The following is a 15,756-nucleotide window of genomic DNA, read 5'->3' as shown; positions in this document are numbered from 1 at the left end:
CCGATTAATTCAGTCCTTTCAGTCTGAAGAAGAGTCATGCCCAAAATGTCACCCATCCTTTATCTCCAAATATGCTGCCTGGCCCACTGAGTTACTCCAGCACTGTGCCAGTCTTTGGTATCTCCAGCATCTGCAGTTCTTTGTTTCTACTTACAGGTGAATCTACATTGGGGAATTGAGTGCCTATTGATAGACAAATAGACAGAATTCAGGGCCAATTTGCAAGTCTGCAAGTTCTGAGAATCTGTGGATATCAAAGGTTTGATTAAAAAAAAGGATACGATAGGTGTAGAACATTGAAAACAGGAGAGGCCCATCAGGAATAAAGAGCATCCGACTTGTACATGCACCTCATGTGTGTTAGATTAAAAAAGAAGAATGGAGGACCAAGAGTGACTACGGTGCTTACACATATTGGAATCAAGTGGGTAACCAGGGTAAGACTAGGGGCCAAAGGGCTAATCTATATGTGTGCAGAAGGATGCCTTTAATGAAAATGTTCTATCTGTAGATATTGCAGTGAGGAATTTTATTTGGAATAATGAAATTCTGGAGAAAATTAAGATTAAAAACGAGGTCTTGATGTCTTTACAGGCATTAAAAGATTGATAAATCACCAGGACCCGATGAGATACATTGGGGTTGCAACGGAATTCGGGGAAGACCTTGGTGTGCAAGTCCAAAGATTAGCAAAGGTGACAGCGCAGGTAGATAAGGTGAAGGCAGCATTCAGCTTGCCTCCAATAGCCAGAGTACAGAATATAAAAGCAAGACTCGGTATGGCTTTCAAAACATTTATTAATCTAAAGCTTGAATAGTGTGTGCAGTTCTGGTTCCTGCACTATAGGAAAGACGAGGTTTCACGGGAGAGGACGAGAAGAGATTTTTGGGAGACACTGAACGGGCTACGTTAGTTTTCCTTGGAGTACAGGAGCCCGAGGAGGGGCCTGAAAGGTAAAAGTGAGAGTCGTTGCTAGGGTGGATAAGAACAAACTTTTCCTTATGGCAGGTGTCCAAGACCACAGTGCATGTTTAACGCCAGGAATAGTAGGTTTAGTGGGAATCTGAGGAAAGTTGTTTTTCACCCAGAAGGTAGGGGAAATCTGGAACAGTGGAGGCAGGTACTTCAGAACATTTAAAAAACAGCTGGATGCGCAATTTCATCAGCAAGACACATGTGGTGGACTAAATGCCAGTAAATTGGCTTAGTATAGATACATACTTGGTCACAGACATCGTGGCCAGAGAGCCTGTTTCTCTGCTCTCTGGCCCAGCTATTAAATTGTGGCACTCCAGTCAATCTTTAGCAACAATCAAATACCACTCATTTAAGAACAAAGTTATTTTTAGCTGAAAAATAAGGCCTAATTGGAATCATCTTCCAAGTTATTTAATCTTCCAAGAAATAAACGACTCCACTGGAAAATAATCTATGAAACAACGCATAATATTCATACCATCAACCCCAATTACGTTGATTAAATCTCTGCAGCAACTAAAATAATCTATTACTTGCCAGAGAGAACATACAGTTTTAAGTAAAGAATGTGACTAAAGGTACCCTGTCAGAAGATGTTATCTTTGATCTTTAATTAATAATAAAGTTATCACTCTGACCACTCTCCTTATTCGGCCATGATCTCATTTCCTTCAGTCCAAATTACCAAGTTGAATGGATTTGCAGGTAGTTTATTTAAACATTTCACTGGGCCATGATAAACAGCTGAGCATTTGCTGACAAAACTCTTGCCAATTTCAGGTTTGTCTTGGATTGCAAAAATAAATTTGCCTCATTTTCTCCACTGAAACTAATTTTGTCATCCTCCCAATCCATCACTCTCGCCTCCAACGACTGGGCTAGGATTGAGACCAATCAGCTAATTTATGACAATCTGCTTCTTTCCTCCACGTCACCAGACCAGTCTACAAATTTATTCCTTCCTGAACTCTAAAGTGAAGATCTGTCTAGGACCCAGCACACTGACCCAGCAATCATAAAGAAAGCCCATCACTTCCTCAGGAGATTGAGAAGATTTAGTACGTCAACGAATACTCTCTTGAAGTTATACAGGTGCATATTGATTGGATGGATTTTGGCACGGTTCAGCCACTCAAACACCCAGGAATGAATATGATTTGCACAAAGAGGTGAACACTGCCCAGTCCATCACGAGTATAGTCCTCCCCACCATCAAAGAGATCTACAGGACGCTGCCACAAATAGGCAGCCTACACTGTTCACTACACTAGCCACTCTCGTTTCACTCTTGCCATCAGGAAGGTTGGATAGGAGCTTGAAAACTAACATCCAAATTCAGGAGCAGCTTCTTCCCGACAACCATCAGCTATTAAACACCACCACCTCCATATAAGTTCCAAACTACATCGACTTGGGGACAATGATTTTGTCTTTGCACTATTACCGTACCAAACTTTCTTTATTATTATGGTGTTTACAGAGTACAATGTTCACATATCTCTTGTACTGCTGCAAGTAAGAATTTCATTGTTCCGTTATGGGACATATGACAATAAAACACTCTTGACATCAATTTATAATTTTCTTTCATGTCTTTTAAGCTTGATTTCCCCTAAAGAACCCATGGTAACATTTCTACTGAGCAGTTGACTAGTCAATCTCCCTTCCTCACCCTCATGTTAGCTTACATTGTTCACCAAACGTGGACAGAAATGCTGGAGAAACTCAGCAGGTGAGGCAGCATCTATGGAGCGAAGGAAATAGGCAACGTTTTGGGTCAAAACCCTTCTTCAGACTGAGATCCTTCGCTCCATAGATGCTGCCTCACCCGCTGAGTTTCTCCAGCATTTTTGTCTAACTTCGATTTTCCAGCATCTGCAGTTCCTTCTTAAACATTGTTCACCGAACCTTCAGTTTGGCTGTCACCTTGTTTTAAAAAAACCTCAACTTCTCTGCTGTTGCCAATTCTCACATCAGCAGATCTTTACGGTATCTCTCAGTCACCCAGGGGTACTACTTTCAAGAGCAGGCTTGCACAATCAATGGAATAATCACAAACACCATCCAAATACAAAATATGAAGGTCGCTTTACAACATTCCCTAGAATCCAGTGTCATCTTAGCTTCTCCTTAAACGAGCTCAGAATTTGCCAATAGTCTGCCCTTGATGCTTTCACCAGATTTATGTGCTGTCCAGCTGATTCTTCGGAAAACTAGATTTTTAAAGTCTACTGTAAAATTCCGGATAATTGCTGGGTGTGATAATATTCCCATGACAACTGTGAATCATGCAGAGCGAGAACTTCATTGGTGATCAGACATAATCTCTCCTCACAGGGTATTTAGAGCACAATTTATAATAATTCACTTATAATGAAGAAACTATCGAAATTTGAAATCATTGTATGCTAAGCTAACCAAAACACAAACATTTGAAAACCGAAATGGAAAATACTGGAAAAGCTCAGCAAGTCAGCTGGGGGAAAAAAAAAATCAGCTGTTCTGATCAGGACTCATTTACTTGAGACAATAACTCGATTACTGTATCCCTAGGCAAATAATTTCATATTGCGTGTTTGTTGAAATTCAACATTCTGGGAATCACTGTGGCTTTGGCCTGTGGCTTATTTGGATCAACCAACCTCAGGTAACAACTGCAAACCTGCGGCTGTGCATTCTGCAGCAAGCAATGTCATTTGCAAGGTGCACACACACCAAGACTGATAGAATACTCTCCACATGTCCAGGTGAGTGCAACTTCAACAGCATTTATTATGCTCCAGAAGATAGAAACAAAATGTTGGGAGTAACTCAGCGGGTCGGGGAGCATCTCTGGAGAAAAGGAATAGGTGATGTTTTGGGTTGAGATCAGTCTGATGAAGGGTCTTGACCCGAAATGTCACCAATTCCTTTTCTCCAGAGATGCTGCCTGACCCTGGTGCGTTAAGCCAGCATTCTGTGTCTATCTTCAGTGTAAACCAGCATCTTCTTACTCAAGATGCTCAATACCAAGAGAAAATAGTTAACTTCACCCCATTCATCACCTTATATAAACTAATTCCTTGTGCATCGATTGAACCTTGCTGCAAAGCGTTTATCTAAAAGACCGGTGTTAAGGTTTCTTCAATAAGACTTCCTAAACTTGCAACTTCTACTCGTACAGACTTTAGCAAGCCTTTAAACGAGGTACTACCCAGCAGGTGGGTCTGACACAAGGGATCAGCTGCTTGTCAGTAAACCAGATCCAAAATTGTTTGGGCGGCGGGAAGCAGAGGGTAATGGTGGATCAGTGTTTTTCTGACTGATATCTGTAAGGAAAGGTGTATTGCAAGGTTTGGTGCTGGGACCAAGCGTATGCAGTGGGTATGATTAAGTCCTGATAACCAAAATGAGTGGAGTTGTAGATAAAGGTGACTATTTAAAATTACAATTAGACATAGATTAGCTGAACTGGTAGCACGTGGAATTCAAACAAATGTGAGGTAATGCACTATGGGAGGGCAATTCTGTTAGGATGTATAGCAGGGACCTTGGGAGCATTGCTATGAAGACAATCCTTAGGGCGCAAGTCCATCGGTCTTTGACAGTTACGACACAGTATAGAATAGTAAAAATGGCGTTTGGTACGCTCACCTTCATCGGCCAAGGCACTGAGTATAACAGTTGGGACATTACTTCTGTACCAACATTTTGTACAACTACAGAATACTGTACAACGAGTACAGAAGAGATGCATTTGGATGTTGCCTGCAATGGAGAGCTGCAGTTTTATGGCAAGAGTGAATCAGCTGAATTTATTCTAAATGGAACGTAGGAGGTGTGGGGGGGGGGGGGGGGGGGAGAGAAATTAATCTTTTTACTAAAATTTAAAAAAAATGAGGGACACACATAGGATAAATAGACAACATATTTTTCCCAGGGCATGGAAGTTCAGGGCTGGAGGGTAAGGTGAGAAGGGAGTTTAGATCATGGGGGTAATTTTTCCCCATGCAGAGGAGGCGGCATAGTGGAGGCAGATACAAGGTATTTGGACAGGTACTTAGAAAGGAAAGGAGTATTGTTAATGTCGACACATAGGGTTAGTGTAAATAAGCATGATAGTCAGCATGAATGAAGTGGTCCTCAAAGTCGTGTTTCTGTACTGTCTACAGGGCTTTGACAAAGTCACCAGGCACATGGTACTACCACCAAGTGTCAGTCCAAATCATGTATCATGATTTCAAATGGAACACCGTCTTTCCTTTGCAGAAAGTCAAAACACTCAAATTCTCTGGGAATTAAAATTCACCACACGAACAATAGCACTTCAAAAAATAGCATTTAATTATCCTAGAAAGAGAAAGTCATTCTCGTGAGTTTTGACAGCAATTAGGGAGACAATGGTGGCCTTGATAGTGATGCCCACATCCAGTGAATGAAGATTTGAAAGACAGGCACAGATTAAAAAAGTTGAAACACGTCATATTTTTCCAAAGCAGAGTTTGGTCTCGAAACACTGTCCTTAATTTGACTTCTACATTTAACACTCATAAAAGGTATAAGTAAAAGCATACTTACAGATTGTATATTTTGTAATGGTTTTTATGTTTTGCATCGAGAAACCTGGATTAAGACAAAAAAACATTTTTTTTAGGCTTGACAAAATGATATTTTCAATACACAATTGAATTCTTCAGAATTTCACTTCAAACTACCGGTTGGAGGATTAACTTTAATCTTTTTTGCATTTCTCAACAAACAACACGTTTACCAATTTAGGTAATTTAGTTAGTCTTCGCTTGCTCAAGATTAAGCCAACCTTTCTTTTCAAAGATTTATTCAAACAGATATGCGATTAGAAAACAGCAAGAAAGTAAAACTACCAGGATTGATGGCTCTTTATTGTTGCAAAAAATATATAAAACACAAATATAAAACAATTCCATTAATCGCCATTTGTAGAAAGAAGGTATTACAATGACAAAATATATTGGCAAAGTCACATAGACTATGAATGCACTAAAACTATACGAGTCGGATTCAAGTCAGAACAACACAATGGCAAGGAAAATGAATTACTGCAGATGCTAGAAATCTTGAATAAAAATAAACAGCCATAAATATTCACCAGGTCAGGCTGCATCCATGAAGAGAAACAAAATTGATATTTCAATAATCTTAAATCCGAAATAGAAAGTGTTGCGAATGTGATAATATTTAAACAAGTGGAGGGACAGGAAGAACAAAACGGAAACATTTCTGATGACCAAGATGGATTAAAATGGTGCAGGAGCTGCAGCAAGTTAAGAGTGGACAAAGGACAAAATAAAATCTTGGTGTAAATGGCAGCTGTAGAATGAGCATGACAATTGATCACAATGGTTACTATTTGATACAGAGGCAGATGATAGAAGTCAATACAGCAGTGGGAATAGAGAACTATTAACAGTAAATTCAATCCATGATATGCATTCAACTCACTTACTGTAGGCCTGATTGACAAATCTGCAGAATCGATTCATTTGCACAACAAGCTTCTCAGATTGAAACATAAAATAGAGATCCACCACTGAGTGTCCCCTTTCTGACCTGGGCCTTCTCCACTGTCAGAGCAAGGCAACACACGAATGATCACATTTAACCTTCCAGAGCAGCCTACCATGCGGACGTTTCAGATTGAGACCTTTCTTCAGACTTTATAGTTTTTGATGCTTCATTTGAAGACATGCACTGCACACCACCCATAAAAGGGTTTGGTTGATCAAAATTCTTAGAAATTAATCCCCTTGAAACTTCCAAAGGCGATACACGTCCTCCCCAGGTAACTCAAACAGTTTGCAAAGTAGAAATGAAGCTGAACCCTTTGTGTTTGCCTTCAGCTCATAGGATGCTCGGTTGACATATCCTCAGCATAAGAACAAATTTGCAGTTTCTCTGCTTGGACTTGTACCAGTGAACATTTGGCAATGTCATGCATGGTCTAGCCAGATGCAATGAACGTGTTGACCCGTTTTGAACAAATCTTTCTCTGCATTTAGAACATCTCAATTTGCCCTAAATAAAACAGACCAAAGTGTATCCCTCAGTGCCACGAATTGCAGAGACTGACCAATTATCCAGTCAAAGTCATGCTATATTACTTGATTGTTAATTTTGCCAACGACTGAAAACAAGCAGATTTGAAAAGCATTCTGCTCATTTAGTCCTTGGTGAGTAAAAACTGCTTAGCTGAGAGAACTTAAATTCTACACGGAAATAAACATTACGTCACCTATCCATGTTCTCCAGAGATGCCACTTGACCCGCTGAGTTACTCAAGCACTTTATGTATTTTATTACAATGTAATACTCCAGTCCCTTGCTTTATTCGTTTTTTTACTGCACTGGAAGATAGTTGGCTGCTCTATATGTATGGGCACAAACTCAAGAGGAACTATTTGCAGGTATAGTGCAAACTGGCAAACAAAAAGTATCAACGCTTTTAGTTAGAAGAGCACAAAGTCAATATTCATTCCCAAGCGAAGGTAATACAACTGTTTTCTTTTGTTCATTCATGTTGGGCACTTGGCTGGCATGGATGAGTTGGGTCAAATAACCAGTTTCCACACCGTCATTCTATGGCTTGTAGTCATCTAAATTAGTCCTACCATTTACTGCGCCTCAGCAGAGTGGAAAGTTAGCAGTGAACTACAGGTACCAGAAGTCTGGAGTTACTAGAGGACAATATATTTCCTTCCTGAAAAAGCAACCATGAAGCAGATGGGGGGTTTTTAATAGCAACATGGTATTTTCATGCTTGCCATACCATACTTTTTTTTAGTGACAAGTTTTACTTAATTCATTGATTTAATTTGCCAAGTCAGTCACACAAATAAAAAGCAATGGAACACACAAAATACATTTTAACATAAACATCCACCATAGTGATTCCTCCAAATATTACACAGTGTTTTACTTATCCCAGGTTAAATTTCAAGAACAAAGCGGCTTTTATAGTCATAGAGTCACTGCATGGAAACAGGCCCTTCAGCCCAACCTGCCCACACTGACCAACATGTCCCATCTACACTAGCCCCACCTACTTGCATTATGGTCCATATCCCTCTAAACCTGGCCTATCCATGTACCTGTCTAAATGTTTTTAAAACCTTGCAATAGTAAATAGTAAAACAATAAATAGTCATCATTGTATAATAAACAATCAGGTCCACACATCACAATGCACGAAGGTAAATTCTTGAGTGTTGATCACATTGACTTTCCAATAAAGATGCAAGAGACTGCAGATGCAGAAATCACGAGTTGTAAAACTGAGAGAAACTCAGCAGGTCCGGTAGCATCTGTGGAGGAAAATGGACAGATGACATTCCAGGCTGAGACCCTTCATCAGTCTGTCTGCTTCCCTCTGCAGATGCTGCCCACGTTCCTCCAACAGTTGGACTTTCCAATACTTGGGCTATCAATAACATAACATTTTGAACTGGGGTACAGCTGGATATTGAAAATCCTAGACAAACTCTCCGATCTAACCCGAGAGAATGATGGTGAAAGTTTTGTTCCAATTCAACTTGCAACAAAGTATTAAAAACAAACATTTTTATTTGATGATCTGACAGCACCAGACAATGATGTGCAGACAAGAAATAATTTATATTGCATCCTAATATTTTTATCCCCCATCAACCTCCTACCCACCAAAAGAGCAAGCTATATTTTACCACTAGCACGTGGAGCATCCTTAAATCCAAAACTTGTACCATTTTGTATGGTGTAACATTTTGTATGGGTGTACTCGTCATTTGAAATATCAAATATCAAACGGTATTTCATATTGGATTATGAACAAAAGTATTTAAAGCAAAGTTTTCAATAAATTCAAGGCCGGCAGCAGTAGAGTTGCTTGCTAACAGTGTTGGCAGCGCAGGAAACATGGGTTTGACCCTGACTACAAGTGCTGTCTGTGTGGAGTGTGTACGTTCTCCCCGTGACTGTGGGTTTCATCAGAGATCTTCAGCTTCCTCCCACACTCTAAAGACGTATAGGTATGCAAATAAATTGGCTTGATAAATGTAAAAATTGTTCCCAGTGTGTGTAGGGTAGTGTTAATATGTGGGGATCGCTGGTCGGCGCGGACCCGGGGCCGAACGGCCCGATTCCGCGCTGCATCTCTAAACGTAAACTAATTTGAATTCCAGCTGCAATGAACAAGGAATATCTTGCAGAGAAAAGATATTTGCATAAAAGTAACGTTACAGCTGGCATTATAAGCAGCAAAATCAGATTGAGCTCAACTGCGCTTTCTTCGTGCTTTTATAGCGGCAGATTACCACATTAATTTATTACATCAATGAATATACTTTAAAGAATTTAATCTCTGAGGACAGATACGTACAGTCAACTTCTGGGTTACAAGCCAAGATATGCTTCCAGCCCAAAATGCTCTCCCTCACAAATGCAACTCATGCCCACTAACTTTTGCAGCCTTATCCGTGCTTTATTTCAATACTCAGCTATTTCAACTCCATTCTGGCAAGCTCAAATCTTATATCTTCCGCAGACTTCAACTTTTAAAAATACTGCTGCCAATAATCTAACCCACATCTGGTTTCATTCATCTAACTTCTGCTCTCCTGGTGCATCAATAACTCAATCTAAAGTGATCATGTTCTTTTCACATCCCTTCATTCCTTTCCTCCATTCTTCTCCACATAACAATCCATGAAGTTCAAGTGAGTTTATTCTCATGTGTCCCTGATAGGACAATGAAATTCTTGCTTTGCTTCAGCACACAGAACATAGTAGGCATTTACTACAAAACAGATCAATGTGTCCATATACTATAATATAAATATATACACACATGAATAAATAAAATGATAAAGTGCAAATAACAGATAATTGGTTATTAATAATCAAAGTTTTGTCCGAGCCAGGTTTAATAGCCCGATGGCTGTGGGGAAGTAGCTATTCCTGAACCTGGTTGCTGCAGTCTTCAGGCTCCTGTACCTTCTACCTGAAGGTAGCAGGGAGATGAGTGTTTGGCCAGGATGTTGTGGGTCTTTGATGATACTGCCAGCCTTTTTGAGGCAGCGACTGCGATAAATCCCCTCGATGGAAGGAAGGTCAGAGCCGATGATGGACTGGGCAGTGTTTACCACTTTTTGTAGTCTTTTCCTTTCCAGGGCGCTCAAGTTGCCGAACCTAGCCACGATGCAACCGGTCAGCATGCTCTCTACTGTGCACCTGTAGAAGTTAGAGTCCTCCTTGACAAACCGACTCTCCATAGTCTTCTCAGAAAGCTGATGAGCTTTCTTGATAATTGCATTAGTGTTCTCGGACCAGGAAAGATTTTCAGAGATGTGCACGCCCAGGAATTTGAAGCTCTTGACCCTTTCAACCATCGACCCATTTATATAAACGGGGCTGTGGGTCCCCATCCTACTCCTTCCAAAGTCCACAATCAGTTCCTTGGTTTTGCTGGTGTTGAGGGCCAGGTTATTGTGCTGGCACCATATGGACAGTTGCTCGATCTCTCTTCTATACTCCGACTCATCCCCATCAGTGATACGTCCCACAACAGTGGTGTCGTCAGCGAACTTGATGATGGAGTTCGCACTGTGACCGGCTACGCAGTCATGAGTATAGAGTGAGTATAGCAGGGGGCTGAGCACGCAGCCTTGAGGTGCTCCCGTGCTGATTGTTATCGAGGCTGACACATTTCCACCAATACGAACAGACTGTGGTCTGTGAATGAGGAAGTCGCGGATCCAATTGCAGAGGGATGCGCAGAGACCCAGTTCTGCGAGTTTGGTAACCAGCTTGGAGGGGATAATTGTGTTAAATGCCGAGTACAATCATTTTCCTTAACTGGCTCCTCCGCCTTTGCAAATTTAGATTCCGTGCTCCACCATTTTGTCATGAACCCCTCTGCCACCATGTCCCTAAGGTTATTAAAACCAGTCCAGCTTCAGCTTATCAGTAATGTCCATTAAATGCCATTTGATGACACTGCAGATGCAGTGAAAATACAAGTAAATTGTTTGTATTGAAAGCTTATGCACAGCTCTGAAAACCAAGACAAGTCCCACAACTATCATGGGGTTGTGCAGGGATATACTTTGTGCACAAGAACTAAAATCATATTATACGTTTGTAAGTTCATAAGTGGTTGGAGCAGAATTAGGCCATTCGGCCCATCATGTCTACTCCACCATTCAATACGAGCTGATCTATCTCACCCTCCTAGCCCCATTCACCTGCCCATTCCCCATAACCCCCGATACCCTAACTAATCAAGAATCTATCTCTGCCTTAAAAATATCCATTGACGACCTCCACAGCCTTCTATGGTAATGAATTCCTCAGATTCACCACTCTCTGACTAAGAAATTCCTCCTTCCTAAAGGAAGGTCCTTGAATCCTGAGGCTATGACCTCTGGTCCTAGACTTTCACACTTGTGGAAACATCCTCTCCACATCCACTCTATCCAGGTCTTTCACTATTCGGTAAGTTTCAATGAGTTCCCCCTCATCCTTCTAAACTCCAGCGAGTACAAGCCCAGTGCCATCAAACAATCATCATGTTAACCTACTCATTTCTGGGATAATTCTCGTAAACAACCCCTGGACCCTCTGCAGAGCCAGCACATCCTTCCTCAGATCTGGGGTCCAAAAGTGCTCATTCTCCAAATGTGGCCTGAAATATTTAACTGGAAATGTACTGGCATGCTGATGACATCAATAATGTAACCCATCTCAATTTAAAATATGCCTTTTTCCTTCCCCTGCACCCCTCCCCAATTATGAAAATATGGAGTTCTGTAAACCTAAAATCCTTCCCATCAGCACGGCACATTTCAAAGATTAATTTTATGAATTTAAAATATTCTATACTTTGTCAGGAGCTAGTTTTGTATGACAGGTGAGAATAGAGTGATAAATGCATGGCTTCAAGCTCCTTCCATTCATCTGGTTGTCAAAGGTTTGTCAAGAGTGTTGTTTAATTGTCATATGCACCAACAACAGAACGATGAAATTCTTACTTGCAGTAGCATAACGGCCTGCAAACACCTTACAGATAATATAAATAAAATGAAAATGTCCAATAAGTTTATAGTTGTCGTTAGTGTTGTGTAGTGGTTGTTGAGAAGAGGCTATTCCTGAACCTGGTGGTCAGGGTTTTCAGTCTCTTCTTCCCAATGATAGGAATGAAATGGGAGTGTGGCCAGGGTGATGTGGATCTTTGATGAAACTGGCTGCCGTTTTGAGGTACTGCCTCCTCTGGATTCCTTACGATATTTGCGATGAGCCAGGCAGTCTACCACTCTCAGTGTCCTTCGTCTACCACTCTGCTCTCTCTTGGGTGTTAAAGTCGCCAAAACAGACCATGGTGCATTCAAGCCCCGACTCCAACTTGGTCCCGAATTATCTTTTCGCTCTTGTGGCTTTCGTGAGGCCGTACCTGACTTGGTTCATCCAAAGATTGGAATGTTTTTGCGATACACACATTTCTTCAAGAAGTCGGCGATGACTATGATGTATTTATTCAGATCAAGAGTGTTTTATTGTCATATGTCCCAGATAGAACAATGAAATTCTTACGTGCAGCAGCACAACAGAATATGTAAACATAGTACACTATAAATATAATAAATAAGAAAAAAGTTCAGTGTAGTTCATAGGCTGTAGGGAAGCAGCTCTTCCTGAACCATTTTCAGGCTTCTCTACCTTCTTCCTGATAGTAGGGGTGAAATGAGTGTGCGGCCAGGGTGGTGTGGGTCTCCAACGTTGCTGTCTGGTTTTTTGAGGCAGCGACTGTGGTAAATCCCTTTGATGCTGGGGAGGTCAGTACCAGTGATGGACTGGGCTGTGTTCTTCGCTCCTGGGCATTCAAGTTGCCGAACCAGGCCATGATGCAACCAGTCAATATGCTCTCTACCGTACACCTGTAGAGGTTCAAGAGAATCCTCTGACATAACAAATCTCCGTAATCTTCTCAGGAAGTAGAGGCGTCGATGTGCTTTCTTTATAATTGCATCAGTGTGCTGGGTTCAGGAAAGATCTTCAGAAATATGCACGCCCAGGAATTTGAAGCTTTTGACTCTCTCCACCATCGTCCCGTCGATATAAACAGGTTTATGGGTTCTCTTCCTACCTCTTCCAAAGTCCACAACCAGTTCCTTGATCTTACTGGCATTGAGAGCCAGGATGTTGTGCTGGCACCATTTGGTCAGTCGATCGATCTCACGCCCACATTCTGACTCGTCTCATTAGTCTCGTTAATCCTTGAACATAGCCCAGTCCACAGATTCGAAGTAGTCCTATAACCGGTTCACTGCCTCTGCTGACGGGCTTTATGTTTAGTTTTCTTTACTGGTGCCACACTCTTCACTTTATCTGTGTGCAGGAACTGAATCAAATAGGTTCTACCCCAGTTTATGGCGAAACTCAAACTAGCTGTGTCTATGCAATCAGAGGTGACATTTTAAAGATTGAACTTTAATTACACCCAGGGATTAAGTAGAAACAAATTAAATGCATTGTGTGGAGCAATATAAAATAGGAAGTAATTATAGTAAATGTACCCTTCAAGATTATTCAAAATAAAATTATGAAATGCTCACCCCATAATCCAGGTGGCAAAGGTTAAAAACACTGAAAACAGTGGCAGAATTTACTTTTCTTTTTTAAAGTACCTTCATGGAATTTTTCCTGTTTTAGGTTATGAACATACTCAATAAAGCAGATAGCAACTGTGACTTTGATCCACAAGGGGGATTCTAATGATCTTACAATCTTAAAACAGGAATTTTAGTTTAGGTATTACTTGGCTTGGTTTGACATCCGTTTGACTGCATTGGCTCAGAAAAAAAACCAGATTACATTCAGTGAAGATTGTTGTTTAGTACAAGTTTGAAATTTCAAAGGCTGAAGAAAAAAAAAAAATGCTTTACATCCAATGACCTTAATAGCTCTGTCTCATGGAGACATGAAGAAGATGAAAACTGTGGTTATAGTCATTGAGTCATACAGTACAGAAATAGGCCCTATAGCCCAATCTGTCCATGCCAGGTTTGATTGGCATCTTGAAACCGTTCCCACCCATGTACCTGGCCAAATGTCTAATAATATTAGCGCCTCAATATACTTTTACTGACAGCTCATTCCATATGTGTGCCCCAGTCTGAGTTACTGCAGCATTTTGTGTCTATCTTCTGTGCAATAAAGTTGCCCTTCAGTCCTATTACCTCCGGCCAGGGGCTCAAATTCTCTCATCATTCAGGGTTCGCTACTCCTGCCAGTCTTGTCCCTCACTCCAACAACATACTGGACTTAGCTCCAAAATCTGTCAATGGGCAAAGTGTATCCTTAAATCCATCTTGTATCAGCATTTCATGACCACCAGAGGCGCCGGGGAGATGGCAGCTCTGCCGGCAGTGTGTTCGTCTTTTCACTCTTTTTATTATTTTTTAGTTTGTTAAAAGTTTTGTTTTAATGTTCTTCGGTTTGTTTTATGTGGGCGGGAGGGGGGAAGGGGATCGGGGGAAACTTTTTTTCAAGTTCTTACCTTCCCAGAGATGTGATCATCTTCGGATCACATTCCCCGGGCTCTATCATCGATGGAGCTGGAAGCCTCCTCGGACTGTCGTGAGCCCCACCGCGGGGCACGGACGTAACATCGGAGCTGATCCCTTGCCTGGGATCACTCCCACCGCGGAATCAACATCAAGGGCTCGCAGTCTTGGGTGAGGCCAAGTCGGGAGCTCCAACGTCGCTGAAGGTTCGACCAGCCCCAACGCGAGGTTCGATCGTCCAGCGCAGGGGACCCGACATCCCCCCGCGATGCGGGAACGGATCACCTCGACAGGGAGGGCCCGAACGCCGCCGGCTACGGAGGTTAAGACCATCCCGTCAACAGAGGCTCGAGGCCCACGACCGAGGAAGAACTAAGGGGAAGGACTTGAACTTTATTTCACCTTCCATCACAGTGAGGAATGTATAGGAGGATGTTCATGTTAAAATGTGTTTTTGAGTGATCTGTTGCTTTTAATTGTATGACTGACCTGGCCAATGTAATAACTCATGTTGCAAAAGATACTTGGTGAATAAAGTGTGATTCTGATTCTGATGTACCCCCCATACATACACACACACACACACATCCCTTTGTACACTAACTTTTACCAGCCTACCACATTAAAACAACCCTCTGTTCTTAACAGTAAATAGAACCAATTTTCCATAATCTATTCAATCTGACCTTTTCTTAACCATCCCCATCCTTCTGCCTATACTCATTTCCAACTCTCACAGGATTATGCTGCTGGCATCAAGAATTGGTGACTTTTGTAGTTCCCTGTTCAAGTGAATTTGTGCCCATTGTTTACTATTTAATGGAATTCATTATTGGCTCTTACATTATTGTATCATTTCTTATGACAGATGTCCGGTTTTGAAACAGAAGGAAATGATTGAGACAATGCAACGCATAGGTCAGATCAAGTTCACGTACAAATTATTTAACCGCTTACTTGAAAAAAAGTAACCTCAAAAGTAAATCAAATAACCTATTAGATCAGTGTTTAAGGAACTGCAGATGGTGGAAAATCGTAGGTAGACAAAAATGTTGGAGAAACTCAGCGGGTGAGGCAGCATCGATGGAGCGAAGGAAATAAGAGCCCATTTCCTTTGCTCCATAGATGCTGCCTCACCCGCTGAGTATCTCCAGTATTTTTGTCTATATTATAACCAGTGTTGTCTGACCACTGAATTTGACTGACTGACATGTAACGTCTAAG

The 15,756-nt window shown here is 41.3% G+C and overlaps 1 protein-coding gene across 1 annotated transcript in view; it reads right to left on the bottom strand.

Moving 5' to 3' along the window:
• The window catches only part of pten (phosphatase and tensin homolog), a 111,910-nt gene that overhangs the window by 32,886 nt on the left and 63,268 nt on the right, over nt 1–15,756 (bottom strand). The window contains exon 3 of the mRNA XM_033034368.1: nt 5,537–5,581. Coding sequence (XP_032890259.1) covers nt 5,537–5,581 — 45 coding nt within the window. The remainder of the gene's footprint in view (nt 1–5,536; nt 5,582–15,756) is intronic.

Source organism: Amblyraja radiata, chromosome 15 (genome assembly GCF_010909765.2).
Source record: "Amblyraja radiata isolate CabotCenter1 chromosome 15, sAmbRad1.1.pri, whole genome shotgun sequence".
NCBI lineage: Eukaryota > Metazoa > Chordata > Chondrichthyes > Rajiformes > Rajidae > Amblyraja > Amblyraja radiata.
This window is presented reverse-complemented; position numbering and strand designations above follow the sequence as displayed.